This window comes from Dromaius novaehollandiae, chromosome 1, assembly GCF_036370855.1.
Source record: "Dromaius novaehollandiae isolate bDroNov1 chromosome 1, bDroNov1.hap1, whole genome shotgun sequence".
In the NCBI taxonomy this organism is placed as follows: Eukaryota; Metazoa; Chordata; class Aves; order Casuariiformes; family Dromaiidae; genus Dromaius; species Dromaius novaehollandiae.
In genome coordinates, this window is record NC_088098.1 from 218,325,530 (window position 1) to 218,345,201 (window position 19,672).

A 19,672-nucleotide genomic window follows, 5' to 3' on the forward strand; every position below is an offset into this window, starting at 1 on the left:
CCTGGAGTGTCAACCTGCTGCAAGGTCTCAGCTTTCCTGCAGCCAAAAGAAGAAAGCACAGTTTCTCCCTCTGCAGATACAGATCTCTCTTCTCTGCAATGAAACTCTTGTTATGCTGGGCAGCCAGGGAAACTTTGAAACTAAGAGCCATGAGAAAGGGAGAAAGCCTGAGAGATCTCGGACCAAAGCACATCCTTGCCGTATTCGGGAGCAAAGGTGACAAGGACACACGCACTTGTAGAGACACCGAAGCAGGGACCTGAGACAACTCACCCCCTTTTCCCCTCTTGCTTTACCTGGTCCTGCAGCTCAGAGCTTTACAGCAATACGGTGGAGGCTATGAACCTTGCAGCAGTAATATCCAGATCCGAAGGAATCCACTGCCTGTACTTTCTGTTCAGTTCCTTCGGTATCTGAAAGGCTGCAGAAGCCTTGAAAATGAGTCAAAGTTCTGATTATTTGTATTAAAGAAGCACTTACACACTCTGGTTTCCAGGAGTTACTGTGCTAAGTCCTGTTCAAACAGTTCTAGCCTGCCAGCAATTTTATTCACTAACCTGGAGGGACTGGGAGGAGGGAAATAGAGAATGGAGGAATAAAGTGGCTGCTTCAAGTCATAAATCAAGGCAAAGCCTGAGCTAGGTGTGCACTAAACCTTGCACTAAACCAGCAGCTATCTCCACCTGGGTGATGCTCAGAGCACCTTTCTCAGTAAGAAACAAAGCAGGTAGTATTCCTGTGAGGCAAAGAGCAGGTTTCGATATGCGCGTGAACACAGCGAGCTGCATTTATGTTGTCCATAAATCCATGCACACGTGTGCAAGCTACAGTCCTCCGTGCCTGTGCATTTTGATGGTGCACTGAAAGGGACTGGCCCCCCTGGACAGGACCCAAACAGCTCTCCCTCCTGCACGGGTGTTGATCCACGGACAACGTTAGCTTCTGACAGTCCTAGACATGGACCCCTCTCTTTTTCCACTCGTGCTCATGGCCGGTGCTGACCCTACTGGGACCATCCTATTTTCCTCCTCTTCTTCACCACTACCCTGGTCTAGGGTTGAAGATAAATGCTCTGGTTTCTCTCCCATCAAGTTTTTCTCTACCCCCAGCTCCCCACAGATGGTTTAGTATCGGTTTTAAGATTTAGCATTATTGGTGCTCCTAAGATGCCTTCAGATGTCACGAATCAGGCATGTGTTTTGTTCGGGGTGAGGAAGCAAGCGCAGGACACCTCACTGCTACGCTAGAACAAAAGAAAATATTCACAGCATGTTTTTGGCCCTGACAGAGCAAGGATGCTTTGGGAATCCTGATTAGTTTACGGCAGGGGTTATCTGTTGTGCTGCAAAGCTGAAGCCTGGGTCCTGACACAGCCGGTCCTACCTGTCCTGTGGCTCTGAAGAAGTTACCGGTGATAAACGCACGTTGCCCGGGAAGGCCTGGGGGAGGGCAGACAGTGAAGCCCTCGCCCTCCTCTCTCCATCGCTGCTCTGCCTCTTGCCTTTGCCCGTCTAACGGGGAGCTCAGTCCCTGCAAAGTCCCCTGCGTCGGGGCTGGTGCATGGGGCTGCTGCTACTGCGCGTGGGAGCGTTTGCTCTCCGGGGCAGGGGCTGGAGCAGGGGAGCCTTGGCTACGAGGCCATGAGCGCAGAGACGTGCTTCTCCTTCTTCTGGAAGGATGAAAGTCTTTGTGAGTGTTAGCAAAGAATAACTAAACGCAGTTATCACCACAACTCCTTTTGGAGGGCGGAGGTTAAACAGACTCAGGGTTGACGGAAGCATCTCAGCTTTTCTTTCTTTATCTTTAGCAGATCTTTCCCGGTCTGTTATTTCTTTTATACAAATGTAAATCCCTATTTTCCTGTTTTGAGCTGAGCACCAGTCCTGCCCCAGCACTGGCTAAAGCCTTCCTCTTCTCTCTGGGAACAGGCTGAAATGGGGAGTGCTAGGGAATTTCCCAGCTCAGGCCCCTGCAGGATGCAAGGTAAGAGCCTGAGAATCCTTTCGCTAGGACTTAAGGGAAGCTCACGGGTCACCACATCCAGTCCCTGCTGCCACAAGCATTATGGCATATGCTCTTCAAAAGCAGCACTCTGAGTGCTTTCTTGAGACTAATTTGGCTGTTTCCCCTTCTACTCAGCTCTTCCTGCGTCTCATTGCTCCAACAACGAGGATCGTTCTCCTTTCAGCCTAATAAATCTATTCGGTTGCTATCGTACTGTCCCGGGATCAACAACACCCTTTATTTTGCGTTCCTCATCTCCTTCCCAGGTGTCCACCCACCAAGCGAGCTGGTCCTCTCCTGGCTCTCCTCTAGCCAGACTAAACTGAGCCCTGCTGGGGTCCTCGCTTAGGCTCAGGTCCAACACGGCTAAAGCAGGGGTGCGGACGAGGGGATTTCTCCTCATGCTGGGTGCCCCACGCTGCAGGGGTACTTGGTGGTGGGGCAGAAGGATTCCTCCCGCGTGGAAATGCACTCACCTGCACCGAGGCACAGCAGGAGCGAGGCGTCCCCAGGTTGGGACCAGGAGTCTGCAGCTACATCCCTGGCTCTGGAAACAGCTATTTATCATGGCTGCTAACACGCTGCGTGGCGGGGGGGTGTCTGTAATAGTCAGCGTCCCAGAGGAAGCCAGTTTTTAAGATGTGACTCAGGTCAGGTCTGGTCTCTTGAGCTCAGCAGGGAAATGTATTCTCTTGTGCTCCAAGTCTCTGCGGCAACATGCAGCTCCCCATCAGCTTTGACCCAAGAAGGATCATTTTAGACCCAATGAACCAACTGAGGCAGCACAGGGAGAAGCAGCCAAGTTTTCCAGAGCTGGCTGGGAGCCCACACCTGGAATGGGAAGTGACAGTGCGAACTGGGAGCAGTGTGAGCCCGGCCAAAGGGCTCCCCCGCCCAGATGCCACAAGCCTTGCACCACGAAGGGCACTGGGACAAAAGGCATCCCTGTTAAAAGCAGATGCAGAAAGGATAAAGGAGGAGAAACCACACAGAGGAGAAGATGATGATGTATATTCAAGCCAAAAGTGCAGGCAGGAAAACTGGAGAAACGATGGGTAGTGAGAAAAACTTCTTTAAGGAACAAACGAAACCTTGCAGTCAGGGGCAGCTGGATGGGCAAACTGTGGGTGTTAGTGGGGAGAGGCAGAAGTGCTCACGTGCCTTTCCGCCCTGTGCTTGCAATGAAGCCAGAGCTCCTCTCAGTCCCATACGATAGCGTGGGTGGAAGGGAAAGTTTGACATCTGCAACAAAAGAGGTTGCAAGGCAGCATCTGCTAAAATTAAACTGGGTAGCTGACATCAAATGGCTGAGAGGGCTCCTTGATGCACCTGGGTTTTTCTTTTTTAAGTGCTCGAAACTGGTGTTTCTCTCTGACGCTGCCTGTGCTCAGCGGTGCAGCACTGGGAGTCTGCGGAGGTGGCTCCGGGAGTTGGGACGAAAGGCAGACCCGAACCCACTTCGGCGAGGGTTCCCCACCAGCCAGGACCTCTGCTCACCTGCAGCCACATCCCGGAGCACCTGGGTGCCCCGGAAACGGGAAAGGAACAGTTAATTGAGGACCCTGCCAACACACAGCCAGAGACTAAAAATACAATCCCTGGCAGTCAGCTCAGTTTCACAGCAGATAAGTTTCTGGCAAGGAAACCTGCTTTTTTTCCCGCAGGATTGTGTGTTCATCTACTGAAGCGTGTGGGCTGTAACACGGGTGGATTTCTCCGAGGCGTTTGTGGAAAGCTGTGCGAGGCCTCGGTTAGAAACCTCGCGCTATGAAGCGTGACCAGTGCAGCCGAGGGACGAAGCGGCTCGTGAGTCACTCAGTGCTCGAGGCAGCATTGCTAATGAGGAGGCCTCAAGGCTGTTCATAGCAAGAACTTCCAGCAATTACTTCTTTCTCCGATTCTGTTAAAGATTGTGTTGACAATCTGGATATCGATATGAGACCTTGAAACTTCTGTCCGCCAGGTCCTGCATGATAAATCCACCTCCTCCCTGGGTGGTGCCTCCCAGCTCTGTGCTGTCAGCGAATTTCATCGGCCCCTGCAGTTTGTGATGAGGCCCTTAATGACAACGTTAAACAAGACTGGTCCCAAGCCCCAGGACTTCTATGTCCCTGGGGCTGGATATTTTCCCGTCAGTGCTGCCCGCTACCATCTCCCCTTCTCCTGGCTCCCTGCTCCTCTGCGTTGCCATCCCTCCTCCCGAGCAGCCGCTTTACCGGGGTCCAGGCCAGCGTGTCCATCACCAGCAGCTATCAAAGACAGCTGGTCTGACACCACCTCCTTTGCGTCAACCTGTGATGGGTCTTACCCCATTTCTACTCAGCTCTCGTTATTCTTCTCTTCAAGGCCAGCAATCATTTACTGGATGAGTCACAGAAGAGCACAACTTGGGCAAAAATCAAATGCTGATCACCGGGGGATTTATAAGCAACCCTGGAAATCTAATGCATAATAAAAATGGAAAGAGGAGAGGTAGGCAGCAGTTAGTATGAATACAAATTACAACATTCATGAAACTGCTAGAAAAAGCCAGTCTGTAGGAAACCTGCAGTCCTGACTGCAAGGTGAAGTCTGAGATCTGCCCCTGCATCCAATATATTAAGAATATAGTCTCTAAAACTGTACGCTCAGTAAGCGCCAGAGGTGGTAAACTGTCAACGCTGCAGAGAAAATGGAGTTGTTTGTCAAGTTCTGTGTTTGGGGAGACGCTGGTCGGTGCCTCAGCATCACATGGAGCTTAAGAGGCACTTTTAGACCCTTTAAGGGCAAAGTGTCTGAGAGCATCTGCTGGAGGTCACTTTTGACCTGACCGTCCTATGCCTCTTCATGTTTGAACTGACTGAGAAGGACTTGGCCCAAACCCCAGAAACTGAGAAGTGCTGGTGTTTTGCCAGTCCTGGAAAACTGGGTCACCCGCCCAGTTGGCATCAGGATCAAGCTGCAAAGGATTAAAAGACCAAAAGTCATCAATGTCACTCAACGTGGCCACGTGGCTGATACGTTTTGTTAAGCAGACGCCAACGTTAGGACGCGTGCAGAAGGTGTCTGTGCAGACGTAACACTGTAAGATGCTGGATGAGCAGAACGGCCCATTCTCACTCAACTACACGCGTTGTGAACCGAATCTGTCTTTGACGGCACTTCTTGTGCTGTGCAGGACCCAGCAGTGCGGGATCCCCACGGAATGTTTAGGGCAAAAGTGACAAAAATGATCAGAGGTCTAGAAAATGTGGCCAAAACCACATGAAAAGCTGAAGGAACTGGTGACATTTAGCACAGAGAAGACTGAGGGGAAGACACAAAACAGAGCAGAGAGACCAGGAAAAGCTTTCAAGCTTTTCAGGCGTCACTGGGAGGTGGGTTCCCAATCCGGACTAACGCAGCCTCACAGCCAGCCTCATCCGAAACACGAACACAAGGGAAAGGGCATCTCGGTCCCCTGAACAGAGACCCTTCCCCGCAGTAGCCACTTGGCCTACTCAAACCCTCTCTGCTCTCCCCAGGGCTGTGGGGCACCTTCCCATCACCCGTGTGGGGCCTCTGCTCACCCAGAGCAGGACCAGGGCTCTGCTGGGCCTGCCAAGGGCCCGGCAAGCTGAAAGAACAAGACCTCAGGCATTTCTTTCCCTGTTTCTGCTGCTCCCTCTGAGGCAGGCAGACTCATTAGCGCTCCGCTGAGGATTTCCAGAGATTAATGAATGCTGCTCCCTGGATCTACTTGATCATGTGGGAGAAGAGATCCTGGCCGTGGACCAGCTCTGCAGAGCTCTGCGGCCATCCAGTGTGGTGGGAACGGACACAGCAGACGTGATCCCCCTTCAGCGTTCATCCCACATCACCAACCTTGCTGGCATCGCTTCATCCTGGCTCGAAACGCAGTCCCTGGATTTGCAGCATTAGACCGTCACTGCAGGGTGGAACAGGCCCCGGATTTGTTGTTCTGCTTCTTTTCTGAAGAAAGCAATGTTTTTGTGATTGTGCTGTTTGCCTACCCGCCAGGCTCCCTCTCGTAGCTGTGGAACCTGCTGGCCGTTTCCAACAGGGTGGAAAAGAGAAACCCCAAAAGCGTGAAATCTCAGCGGGTTCATGAAAATGGACTGGCAGGAGAGAGGCAAGGAGGGTGCGTAGCGAAGGACTGCAGCATGTGTGCGGACATATCGGACACCGAAGAGTCCACGCAGGAAATGTCTACACAAATCCCAAGGTTTGCAAGTTTTCCGGGTCTCAGTGCTAAAATCTCACAGCCCCCTGAGAGGGGGGGATCAAAATAAAAGAGCCAAAGGGGATGTTCCCTCTCGCTGGCTCCTCCTGGAGAAGTCCACCAGCACCTGGAGAAGTTCAGGTGGGGGAAGGATGCTATGGACCTGTTTTTCTCTCCTCTTCATCCTCTGTGCATTGGCACCATCCCCCCCAAACTGCTCTTCAGTTTTTTATTTGACTTCAGCAGCATCTCCCTGTTTGGGTGCCTAACTCAGGTGCTCTTCTATGTCCTGTTACCAGTGAGATGTTGCTTGTGGTGTCGGACAGGTACGTGGCCATTGGCATGTCCCTGTGCTGTTTGGAGAACACGAGCAGGCCCTCCCCAGGCCAGCTTTTCCTCCTGACGGCGCTCAGAAGCGTGCCTGCTGTCCGTCCTGCGATTGCTCTGCCCTCCCAGGTGCCTTTCTGTCAGTCCAGTGTTCCAAATTTCAGCTGCGAACGCATGGCCCTGCTGAGCCCGGCTCACGGGGAGGCTTCCAGGAACAAGGCAGCAGGGAAGGCTGTCAGAAGCACCGTCCTCCAGCCCTTGCTTCAGGGACATCCCGATATCTCGGAGCTTCAGTGAGCCACCTGAAAAAGGCCTTCTGCACCAGGTTTATGGGCTTGGTCTTGGTCTCGAACTGTTGCTCCTGTCCTCTCCCCGCCTGTGTATGGCAAGTACAGCGCACGCCATGCACAGCCTTCTCTGCATCATGTGCCTGCTCCCCCCATCCACCCCTCCACCCGTGGCCTGAGAACCAAGCAGCCCTGGGAGAAGGCTCGGACCGGGTGGGTGGCCGTGGCTGCGTCTCCTGAGACCTTTCGCCCGTGTCCTCCCCTTCGGCTTCGCTCAGGGCAGGGGTGAGATCTCCTGCTCAAGGTGAGGCGCATCTCAGTGACACGAGTTGGGGTCAAGCGAGTGCCTGCAAGCCGAGCTCCCGAGGGTGCCGAGAGGGTCAGGGTCCTCCAGGAGAGGGGGGAGACCCACCGTGTCCCCTCCTTGGCTGCGCTCCCCTGCTCCCGGCAGGGCAGGCTAAGCCCGAATTCGGAGGTATGGTCATTGCCAGGGGCTGGTGCAGTCACACTCCTGCCACCATCTACAGCTGCCCAGGCTGCAGATGGGACCGACAGAGCTCAGCATAGCTCGCTGAGAGCCTTTGCACAACGAATGCCTCTCTCTGAGCTTCAGGCCTTTAATTTGGCTGCTTTTTGAGGGCTGGCTCTTGCGCTCTGGTGCATAATGCTGGGGATGCCAGCTCTCCTCAAAGCCTTCTCTGATTTGGCCACTAACAGTTAATTTTCTCGCGCAGACGCCACGCAGAGACGGACGGCCCTTTCCGCAGGTGGAAGGTTCCCACCGGCGCTCTCGGAGCAGCACCGCGATGCCCCGGGGCCTGGTGCTCCCTCGCCGAGGCCGCGGCGGTGGGCAGGGTGCTGCTGCTGGGCACCCTCGCCATTGAGCTGCCGAGGCACGTTTCCTTGCTCCCGTATGCTTGACGCATGCGTTCCTCCGATACCTTTAGGGAACGGCTCTTGATTTACACTTGAAACCTGAAGCCTATGTGCTCGCTCCATGTTTCCATGGAAGCTGAGCATTTCCTGCAGCCTTTTCTTTTTATATCACGTCTTTGCTGTTTGCATTTAACCCGGCAAGCTGTGTCACGCAGGATCGGTAAGAGCCTCGGCACCAGGATGGGTAGGAAAAGCACAATGTGAAGCATCTTCGTAAGGTTTGCTTCTGGTGAGGGGGTCCGTTGAAATGCAACTGTCACCGTGCCCAGGGCCTGATCCTGAGCAGGCCCATGAAGACCCATGAACCACGTCTGTTAAGCAGCAGCAAGGAAGGTTCCTGGACGTGCAGCCCCTGCCTCACTGTCTGTCTGCGCTTGCAGAGGGAGCACCCTCCAACCAGGTCCCAGACATGGATGAGGAGTGACCACGGGCCAGGGACTGCTCCCGGGGCAGGTTAGCTGCAACCGTCCTGTTTCGAAGGCTCAGAATTCAATAGCGCGGACTCGGGCCGCTCAGGGCTGGAGGAGGCGCAGGGCATGTTAAATGTACACATAAGGATGTCACCCACAGGAGCAGGAGACTTGGGAAAGGGCAAGAGGAGGAACGGTCAAAGGTTCACAGGTCTTATCAGAGCAGCGTCAGGGCAGGAGGCTTCTCCTTTAACCCTTTCCATCGGTAAAGTCTCTAGTCCAAAGCATGTTTATGGTGCTGCCTGTGCACACGTGGCTCGGAGGCTCCTGGGGATGCAGGATGCACCGGGCCGCCTGCACCGAGATGGTCTGGGTGAGGATCGGGCCACCAGTGCTGCAGGGGACACCCGGCCGAGGGACGCACGCCAGGTCGGTGCTGCTCTCCACCACCTGCCTGACTCTTCTTGGCTACGACACTCCCCAGACCAGCGTCCCCAGGTGCCCCGGGTACCTGCTCATCGATCAGGGCTTGGGGGGACCAAGCCCAGCTGTGCGCCTGTACGTGCACAGCTGCATGCACAGCGTGACGATGACTTTGAGGGCAAAGAACACGTCTTTATCACCTCAGAAGTACCGTGACGACGTTCAAAAGCTCCCAGAGGGGCAGGACCCAGATTTTGGCTGTTATCCCAAATTTGAGCAGGGGCTGCCCGTGGCGGGAGGACGGCGGCGGGGATGGCAGGGAGGTGACAGAAAGGAGGGGTGGCAGGGGGAGGTGGCAGTGCTGCGCTCTGGCCACGAGGTGCCTCCCGCACTCCATGCGTGGTCCCTCTGCCAGGTGACCGAGCAGGCGGTGTCCCCAAGGGCAGCCCAGCTCCCTGCATGCCCGGGGGGGGGGGGGGGGAAGGGTTTAGAGGAGCAATTATTATTATGTTTTTCATTTCCCAGACAGTCTGGCTGTAGGAACAGCAGCAGCAGCGGCCAAGGGCTGCTCTCCCTCTTCCAAGTGTTTGTCGGTCACCAACTCCTTAACAGTAATTGCTGCAGTTGCAAAGGCGGGGGCAGCGCTGGAAGGGCCATGTCTTGTATTAGAGAGAGCAGCTCCCAGGGACCCCCCCCTTCTGCAGCCTGAAACGGCATCGCGACCCTCGCTGACCCGCCGGGCCTCGGAGGGGTTTGGGCACCCTCTTCCCGGGGACCTTGGTGCTGCTGTTGCAACCCGGGGTCAGGGCGCCTGCTCCTGCCACCACGGTCCTCCCGTGCCCAGAGACTGTCTGCAAAGGGGCTGAAGTGCTGGGTGTTGCGTCAGGGTGTGTGATGTGATGTTGTCCCTCCACGGGGTCCAGCACCGCAGCATGAAAGGGGCTGCAGAGCACCAGGCCCAGCAGCTCCGGGAGGCTCCGATGCACCCGGGGGCCCGTTTTGCTCTCGCAGCCCCGAGCTGGATGCCGAGGGCTCAGCCGGGGCCTCCGTCCAGCTGTGGCCTGGAGGGAAGCACCCGCTCTTACACCGGCCTTTGCCAAGCGAGTTCGCCCGGGTGGTTCCCAGGACACCCATTTTTGGGGTATTTGGCTCGGGGACGGTGCCTCTCCCTGGCCACGCAAGGGGATGCTGGAGACGGGTGGATGTTTTGCAGTCCCGGCTCTGTCCCTGCCGGCTGCCGGACCAGCCCCATCCCCACCCCCTCAGTGCCCAGGCCTGCCTGGGGCTCGTCCCAGTCCACCAGCGGGGATGGGAGCCCTTCTGGTGGCAGGGGCCAGGGGTGGCCAAGGGACCCGTCCCTGATGCGCTCAGCTTCTCCATGGCCCCGGCCCGGGCCGGCTCCGGGAGCCTCTGCACCGTCCCCTCACCCTGCGAGGGGGCTTTGGACCGCACCGCCTGTGACATGACACACCGGAGCATCCCGGTAAGGTATTTCAGGGCCCTCTGACTTATTTTCTTTCCTGGCTTTCAAACAAGTCAAAAGTTAAAAGCAATTGAAGTTTGTTTGGTTTTTTGTCCCCCAGGACAGCTCCCTTCCTGGGAGTATGCGTCCAATTAGTGCTAACGAGGTGGATGGGTAATTACAGCAGCAGCTCACAGGAGGGTTCCCTAATGGTTGGTGGCCGGGCCAGCCGGGCCCTGGGCTCCTGGTGAGTCGCAGATGGGCCAATTAGCGGCTTTGCGACTGTTGCCACTTCCAACCAGGGATTTTTGCATCAGTTCCTGCCGGCCGGAGCGCTGGCTGCACGGAGGAGGGATGACCTGTCCCCGCGGAGAGCGGCCGCGTTGCGCTGCGGGGAGAGACCTGGCGCGCAGGACCCTGAGCTCAGCCTGGTTTCCAGCCCTTCGCTCTCTCCCCTCTCTGCACCTTGAGTGTTTAACCCCGTCCCGGCCTCGTTCGTTCCCATGCATGACCACCCCAGACGGAGACTTTGGGGAGATTGTGTGGGCTTGTCCCTGCCCCCGGGGCAGCCTGTCTGCGCAAAAAGTAATAGCCAAATTTTTCGGAGGTCTGTAAAAACCAGAGAGTGCCCCTGCCCCAAATGCCGCCCCATACAAGGGACTGGGACACTTGTAGCGCTGCAAACACCAAGGTAAGATAAGAAAACCTGAGCTGCTGCCATCTCCAGCACTAAGTGCTTCCGAGCCGGCTTGCAGTGCTGCAGATCCCAAGAAGGGTTTTACGCCATAGCAGTGTAAGGAGATGGCACTGCAGAGGGAGCAGGGACTGTGCTTAAGCTGCGTGACCCCCCCCATGTTGAATTTGCAAGGGGTGCTACAGGCTAAGCCCTTTTCATTTGTTCGTACCAAGACCCTGCCGGGCTGTGTGCATCCTATTACAGCCTTTCCGTGCCTGTCCCTCAGACAGGGAGATCCAGGCCCCTGTTTTGCCGCGGTGCTAAAGGAGTCTGTACCGGCCCGGGAGCATCCCTGGCTCGGCTGCGGGTCGGCCGTGGGGCTGCGGCACCGGGGCCTTTGCAACACTTCAAACAGCCCTGGGGGGAGCAGAGACACCCCCACAGCACGGCCTGGGCCGGGTATCGCTGCCCAAACCCACCGCAGGTGCAGATCTCTGCCTGGCCGCTGCCCGTCCCCGAGCAGCGCTCGCCCAGCACAGCAACGTGCCGGGGATGCTCGCTCTGCCCAGCAGCCACGGCGTTAACGTGTTGTTTGCTTCGGACACTTCACCCAAAGGACAGAGTAAAACCAGCGAGTGCGATGCTGGCTAATAGGCGGAGGTGCCCTGAGGCTTAATTATCTGGCCATCTCGGCTCCTCCGTGGCCGTGGCCGCGCTGCAGCTAGCGCTAACAGGGCCCAGCAGCAAGGGCTGCAGGTAAACACAGCAAAGTGCCTTTTTCCTTAGGGCTCCCGCGAATCGGCAGCGGGCAGAGCCCCGGGTCTGCGGGGAGCCCGGCGGCCGCGCGGGAGCCGCGGGGCTGGCAAACAAGCAGAGCCGTGAGCATCGCCTGGCAGCCGAGCACTGGCCGGGAACTCACCGGCCGGGAGCGAGCGGTGCCAGGCACCGTGCTGGCACCGCAGCTCGAAGGACCGGACTCGGCATCATTTGCAGACACGGCCCTGCTCTGCGCTTGCTCAGGGCTGGAGAAAATGGTGTTCGGGGCAGAAGCTCCCAGAAACTCATCATTCGCTGCCGTGGCCATAACCGTGCCCCCTAACTAGTCAGGACTTCGATGGCCAGTGTTATTTTGCTGCTGATTTTATGGCTGCGGTGGGGATAAAGCGAAGCCCTTACTTTAAGGGCCTGATCCTGCTCACAGCCGAGGCAGCAGGAGTTTTCTCAGTGAAATCACTGGGACCTAGGGACATGTCCCACATGCATGCCACCATGACCACTGCTTTAGGATGCCTGCTCAGCTGACCCCAACCTTTCCCACCCTGTTCCAAAATCCTTAACATCAATATTAGCAGATGTGGCACTTGCCCAGCTGGTGATCTGGGCTCCTTGGAGATGCCGATGCCCGTTGGACACCAGCACAGGCCTGCGAGCCTGGTGAGATGGTTCCTGCCCTGGGACAGGCCTGGTTAAAAGAGCTGTGGGATGTGCAGAGACACTCCTTTCCTTGGAGATGCAGGTCCCCTGCGGCAAGGTGGGTCGCAGGTCACCTGGAGGCCACACTGGCATGGAGATGGGACAAGAAGAGGAGGGGGGAGATGCAGGGGGGCCCATGTCAGGGGCCCTGGTAAGGGGCTTGTTGCTGCATGGGCTTTGCCTCCACAAAGCCTGCTACTGGGACGGAGAGCTACGGGGAACCAAAGCCAACGTGGAGCAGATCAGCACACAACCCCCTTGGTGCCCTCATGCACACGTCTCGGCTTGAGCTGCTCAGACTGGGGCAGTTCTGAGTGTGAACACAGGGTTTTGGGAAGTGAGAGAGAAAGGGAAAATGCTTCCTTGGTTTAAAACCAGAAGATTTTGAGATGATGATTTTGCATCTATTGGATCTGGGTCTGTGCACTTGTACTGACCCTTATCGCCTTATTGAACGTTCATGGGTCTGTGTGGGATTTCCAAGGGATTTAGTGTCCGCATCTCCTCAACTTTCAATCCTAGCCTGAATCCTTACTGAAGCCACAGAGGTAGACAAAGAAGTGGGGAGGCCCAGAGAAAGCAGGTCTCCAACAAGCTTGCTGTGATGTTGGGATAGACTTATGTCTCCCAGTCTCTGCCCACTTATACGCTATAAGGGCGTGTGCATGTCAATTGGGTCTTCTAAGCAGCAAAAGGAAGGAATGATAGTAGCAAGTGAAATCGACACTCTTATTCTGAAGTACAACTATCTTGAGGAGGAAAACGGAAGTGAAGACATGTCAAGGAGTAAGCACAAGTCATCTCTCCAGATCCTTCACCACAGTTCTTGGTTTCTGTGCTAGCTACAATGACAACCCAATGCTGAAGTGTTAACACCCTCTGATGGGTTTCCCTCAAACATATCAGGTAGAAATGAGATTTAGAGGTTGCACTTCTTCAGACAGAACATCTTCAGGTCCCCTGTCTGTACCTTCATGGTCCTCATGCCATACACAACAGGGCTGAGGGTGAGTGGGACCAGGAGAGAGAAGTTGGCCAGGAGGATGTGAAAGTGAGGAGACACAGGGTGCTCGAAGCGGCGGATCATGGATGAGGTGAGAACTGGTGTGCAAAAGGCCAGGATGCTGCACGGATGGGAGACGCAGGTGCTGAAGGTCTTGAGTTGGGCTTCAGCTGAAGCAGGCCAGAGTACAGCCCAGATAATCAGGACCTAAGACAGGAGGATACATGAATATATGACACAGTGAACACATGACAAGAACCAGGAAGTCAATGGTCAAGGCATAGATGTTACCGACTGGGAAGCCTTCACACACCGGTATGGTCACAGCCTCGGCAATGAAGGTGATGGTACAGTTCCCCAAGATGGAGATGGAGACACAGAGCAGAAGAGGATGGAGATCTAGATATGCAGGAATTCCAGTCCAGGGATGACGATAAAGAAGAGCATCGAAGGATTGCAGCCATTGGAGAGCAGCGTGGTCTCAGATGATGTCACATGGAATTTGAGGAGATGCTCCCCTCCCCATAATGAGAGGCAACAAGAGCGTTACCTACCCAGGGACCCTTGTGCATTCCCTGTCTCTGTGCTGGGGAAACAATGGAGCAGCCAAATGTGATTGTAGTGCCAAAAGTTAACGCACAGTCAGTAATGGATGAGCGAGATTTTAGCTCCGCTATCTTGCCTCCAAGAGTGGCAATAAGCAGACATCCAGGAAGGAGCAGACTCCAAGTAGATTTGATATTTTCCCAAGACAAGATCCCAACCTCCAATTTTAGCTCAGGATATTTCACAGAATCACAGAATTGCCAAGGTTGGGATGCACCTCTGGAGATCATCTAGTCCGGCCCTCTGCTCAAAGCAGGGTCAGCTTGAGCAGGTTGCCCAGGACTGTGTCCAGTGAGGTTTTGGATATCTCCAAGGATGGAGACTCCACAACCTCTCTGGGCAACATGTTCCAGTGCTTGACCACCCTTGTAAAAAAGTGTTTTCTTATGTTCTGATGGAATTTCCCATATTTCGATTTATGCCTGTTGCCTCTTGGCCTGTCTCTGGGCACCACTGAGAAGAGTCTGGCTCCATCTTCTTTACACCCTTCCTTCAAATGTTTATTAACGCTGATAAGATCCCCCCTCAGCCTTCTCTTCTCCAGGCTGAACAGTCCCAGCTCCCTCAGCCTCTCATATGAGAGATGCTCCAGTGCCTTCATCGTCTTTGCGGCCGTGACATCTGGTGTCATGCACAGCTGGCAAGGGGCTTGGGGCTGGAGTCTGCTTAGGAGAGGCCCTGACCATGTCCTTTCCATACAGCTGACTGCTCTTGCCTGCAACACCAACCCCTGGGGCTTGTCTGGCCCTGGGACGGTGCCCATGGCAGTGCGTGGTGTCAGAGCCAGAGGTCCTTGGGGAGGCCACCCGGCCTATTCCCCTGCCCTGCAGTGGGATCACATGGATATTTGTCTAATTTAAAATCCTCCAGTGGTGGGTTGCCTCCTAAGTGATCTGTTCAGGTGCTAACCACCTTTCCTAGCAGACTTTTCCCCTGCTCTCCAACATGAATGGTCACTGCCAGCATCCATAGGCAAGTTTTCCAGGTGCTGCATGTTAGTGGGGTGCTGCTCATCCGTGCCAGTGTTCGCAGAGATTGGGACACGCGAGGAAGGAGGGGAGGAACGGCGCAAAGCTGGATGGATGCATCACGTTTTACAGGAAATGGTTTCCTTCCCTTACTTCTTGACTAGACCATCCTCTTTTTCAAAGCAGGTGGCAAATCTGCATCTTCTCTTTGCAGGATCATGAAGAGCGAGCTGTGTTAAGTCCTGGTGCCTGTGACTGCAGGTTGTGCCAGGAGAAGGAAGCAGCTTTCTCCTTAGGCTTCTGGATGGTTTTCCTTATGGTGTCCCATATCGTCCTTGGAAAAGCATCCCCTGGCTGCATTGCTGGAGCTTTTCACTGCTTTGGTGCCCAAAAAAGCAGACTATCCAGAAAGGAGAATCTAGTAATGGTGCACTCAGCAGTAGCACAAAAGCCTGTGTTCAATGGCTGCAACCTAGATGAACGCAGGCCCAAAATACGGTGCATTTTTAACTGCTATGAGTCCTTCTAAGGCGCATGTTTTGCAAGGAGCAGATGGTTTTATAAACCAGCTGCAACACACACAGCAGGAGGAAGCAGTCAGAGATCAAAGCAAACCAGATACAGAGGCACAGAGGTCTGCATCCTGTGTCGGGGCCATAATTGTTGTGCGTTTATGCTGGGAAAGTTTTACTTTTGGCCCTTTCTGAGACAGCCAGATATTTGTCAATAGTCTCTGGGTTCTGCTATTCAGCATCTGTCCAGCTCCAGTCTTGGAGGCCGATTCGGGTTTTGGAAAGCAAGAGGACCAAATCCCAGCTGAGGTCACAAATCCTTGAGGACTGCAGAAAACTGCACTGTAAGCAGGCGTTAACAGACCAGGGATATGGTCCAGGCTAAAACCAGCCCTGGTGTCACCTCGCCTGCGCATCGCTCTGCCCCAGCCTGGCTGGGGGGGTCTCCAAGGTGGTTGTGGAGATGGCTGGCTGCGGGCTCAGAGGACCATGGTGGGGCCAGGCTGAGCCTGGCTGGAGCTGGTGGCATTGCTCTTGGCGGGGCTGAGTGCTGGCATCAGCCTGGGTGGTCACAGCCACTGCAGTGAGGTGGCCTCAGTGTCACAAGAGGAGCCCTGTTGTCCCCACTGTCACAACTGGGGCCATGTCTGTTCCCGTTGTGTCACAAGTGGGGCCATGTTGTCCCCACTGTCACAAGGGGGCTGTGCTGTCCCTGCTGTCACAAGGGGGCCGTGTCTGTCCCCATCATGTAACAAGTGGGGCCATGTCTGTCCCCACTGTGTAAGAAGTGGGGGGGGACCATGTTGTCACCTCTGTGTCACAAGTGGGGCCATGTCATCTCCACTGTGTCACAAGGGGGGGGCATGTTGTCCCTGCTCTGTCACAAGGGGGGGCATGTTGTCCCCACTCTGTCACAAAGGGGGGCCATGTCTGTCCCCGTCATGTCACAAGGGGGGCCATGTCTGTCCTTGCTGTGTCACAAAGGGGGGGGCCATGTTGTCCCCACTGTGTCACACGGGGGTCATGTCTGTGCCCATGGGCTCGTCACCTCTGCGGCACCGGCAGCGGTTGGGGCCACCCCGTCGCGCAGACCCTGCCCGACGCAGCGCCGGTGAGTCCGGCCGGGGAGGGACAGTAACGCTGCAAACTGCAGGAGCAGCGCTGACCTTGCATGGTCCTCGCAAAGCCTAGCTGGTCCCGGTCCCGTAACGCCCAGGGTGGACGTCTGCACCGCTGTGCAGATGATGGAGCGACCACGTGCAGCATCGAACATCCAACGGGCAGTAAAACGAGCCGCTGATCCAGGGCTACGGCGCGTCCCAATGACGCGGTTTCTCCTTGTATCACGAGAGCATCAAAAAATAACATCTGTGGAGCTGGGGCCATGGAGGAAATAACGCCCAGCACCACTGTCCTCCTCATCTGGGGACAACCTGCAGTGTCCAGCCCAGTGCTGCCTCCTGGCCGCCCCATTGCTCCTGGGGACACCAGTGCCACCCACCACCGGCATGAGGGCCCAGGAAGGGGTGTCCGGGGGGGGAGGCTGTGCCTCTGCCCACCGCGTAGGCAAGCTGGAGCTCAGGGTGGCCGAAAGCAGGTCCCCTCCGGCAGGGCAGCCTGCAGCTGGGCTGCTGATGCAGGGGAGACCTGGTCCATCGCTGCTTGGGGCATGGCTAAAGCGCATGTCGCCGAGCTGCCTGCATGGCCCCAATGTGCAGTGTGCAGGGCTTCAAAACCACGTGTTCTGCAAGGGATGATGATGATGATGAAGGCACATTTGGCAGGCGTGTGGGACACAGAGACCCTCAACTGCTGGGAGTGTGGTGTTGCTGGGGCAGCCCCTTCTTGGGGTGTGGAGTCTGCCAGGAGAAGAGGAGCCTGGTCAGACAGGAGCCAGGGCAGTAGCTAATCCTCAGACCCTCTGGTCTCTCCGGGATCCAGCTCAGGATACAGCCAGTCCTGGCTCCAAGCCTCTCACCCAGTTTGCGGACTGCTCTGGCTGGACGTGTGCTGGCGATGGCTCGTTGCCATGCACGTCCGCACCGTGTGCAGGCACCCCAGTCTCTCCAGCACCAACACCCCAGGTTCCCCAGTCCCTGTGACCTGTGGTCCCAGCGCGGTGGGTGGCACCCAGACCCCCCAAGGCGTGCACACAGAACAGAGAGCCTCTCACCGGGGCAAGTGTTTAGAAATGGAGTTTAATGAGAAGACAGGACAGACTGTGCTGATCAGCCTCAGCGCATGGCCAGAGAGGCACACAAACCAGCACCCTGTTCACGCATGACCGGCCCCTTCGATCCCCCTCTCCCTGTTTTCCCATGGCTGTTTCTCCCCAATCCACCTTGCTCCCTCCCTTTCCCCACCTTTGGTTCCTCCCCTGCACATCCCGTAACGAATCCCGCACAGCCCCAAACTGCTCTTCCTGGCATCCCAAGCAGCAGCCCAGCAGCCATCTCTAAAATCTCTAGTGTGATTTCACATGTTACAGAGTAAAGAACTCATCAAAGAAATGGCAATCAGGTGCTACTGAACTCGTGATCTGGTATAATCCCACCACTGTAGCAATGGGGAACAGAGGCAGGGGAGATTCAGAGAGGTATTCAGGCAATTTTCTTTGGTGACAGAGCGAGATTAAAGTGCATGGTGTGTTGTGTGGGTTCAGGGAGGTAGTTACTGTGTGTGGCTACCTGCTCCCCAGGGCTGACAGACCTCCACGGAGAGGGAGAGGATGTTCTCGGACGTCCTGTGCTAGGATGTGTTTTGGAGCTGCTCTTGCAGCCTCAGCTGAGCTCAGCAAAGCATTTAGCTGCTCCTCAGCACCTCCAAAAGCAAAGGTGGACCCTCTTGAGCCCTTCAGACTGGATAAAGCACTGAGCAATCTGGGGTGACCCTGCAGCTGACCCTGCTTTGAGTTGGAGGTTGGACTAGAGACCTCCCAAGGTCTCTTCCAGCCCGGGTTATCCTATGGTCCTACGATCCTATGTCCCTTACGTCTCTTGGCACAGCTGCACTGCACGTAAGGGAGCAGGTTAGGAAACCCCAGCTATCTGCAGAGGTTCAGCTGCACTGGGTCATTTTTGCCAGAAGAGGTTTAGGCAGTGGCTGGCCTGGCCCAGTCCCTCCCACTGTGGGTCACCGTCTCCTCCGGGAGATCACTCTGAGTGCTCCGTCACGAATCTGCTTTGTCTTGATGCCGTAGATCAGGGGGTTGAAGGCTGGAGGGATGAGGAGGTAGAGATCAGCCAGCAGGACGCGGACGTGGGGCGGGAGCTGCTGGCAGTACCTCTCCACGTGCATGGAGAGCAGCCCGGGGACGTAGACGAGGGCCATGACGCAAAGGTGTGAGCCGCAGGTGCTGAAGGCCTTTCTGCGGGCCTCTGGGCGGGAGATGCTGAACACGGCTCGGAGGACGAGCATGTAGGAGGGGACGATGAGCAGCGGGTCACAGCTGCCCACCACGGTGGAGAGGGAGAGGCTGTAGGCGTTGCAGAAGGCCGTGTCACCACAGGCCACTCTGAGCACCGCCATGGGCTCACGGCACGAATGGGCCACAAGCGCCGGAGCGCAGAAAGGCAGGCGGTGAATGCAGACGGTGAGGGGGCTCGTGAAAGCCACAGCTCTGAGCCAGGTGGCCAAGCCAACGGCAGCCACGACAGGGCTGGCCAGGATGGACAAATACTGCAGGGGATTGCCTATGGCAACGTAGCGATCAAAGGCCATAGCCACCAGCACCCCCGACTCCATCACAGAGCAAGCGTGAACAAAGTGCATCTGGGTGAGGCAAGCGTCCAGGCTGATGGCAGTGGAGTGAAACCAGGAGATGCCCAGCGTGTTGGGGGTGATGGAGGTGGACATCACCAGGTCGATGACAGCCAGCATGGACAGGAAGGGGAACATGGGCAGGTGCAGGCTGGACTCTGCCTTGATCACGCAGAGGCGGGTGCTGCTCCCAGCCAGTGTGATGACACACATGGTGCAGAAGGGGATGGCGATCCAGCGGTGCAGGTGCTGCAGCCCGGGGATGCCCGTCAGGTGCAGCTCGGACAGCGAGACGTCGATGGGACGGGAAGGAGGCATGGCGCTTTCCTTGCTCAGCTGAGCAGCGTTGCCTGCGGCGAACGTGACACGGGAACATCAGGACAGACACACACTGGATCACACCAAAGGTCCCTCTAGCCTCATCTTTTATGCCCAGCATCGAAAGCAGGAAGAATATGACAACCGAGCAAACACACCATGATACTCCCCCAAGCTGGTTACCTCTCCAGCTTCCAGCAATTTCAAGCTCAGGGACTTCCTGAACAGGATGTAGCTTCTCTCTTTTTATTAACCTCATCTCAGGACTTTCGCTTTTAGAAAACCATCTGGCCTCTTCCGTGTAAAA

At 56.0% G+C, this 19,672-nt stretch overlaps 1 protein-coding gene across 1 annotated transcript; it reads right to left on the reverse strand.

Annotated features, from left to right (window-relative positions):
- Positions 1–18,420: 18,420 nt before the first annotated feature.
- LOC112995006 (olfactory receptor 52K2-like) lies at positions 18,421–19,365 on the reverse strand. Its single transcript, XM_026119702.2, has one exon. It carries the CDS (start codon positions 19,363–19,365, stop codon positions 18,421–18,423), a length of 945 nt encoding a protein of 314 aa, XP_025975487.2.
- Positions 19,366–19,672: the final 307 nt, after the last annotated feature.

Excerpts from the sequence above, each read along its gene's own strand:
- LOC112995006 (XM_026119702.2), bottom strand. The coding sequence starts at position 19,365 with ATGCCTCCTTCCCGTCCCATCGACGTCTCGCTGTCCGAGCTGCACCTG.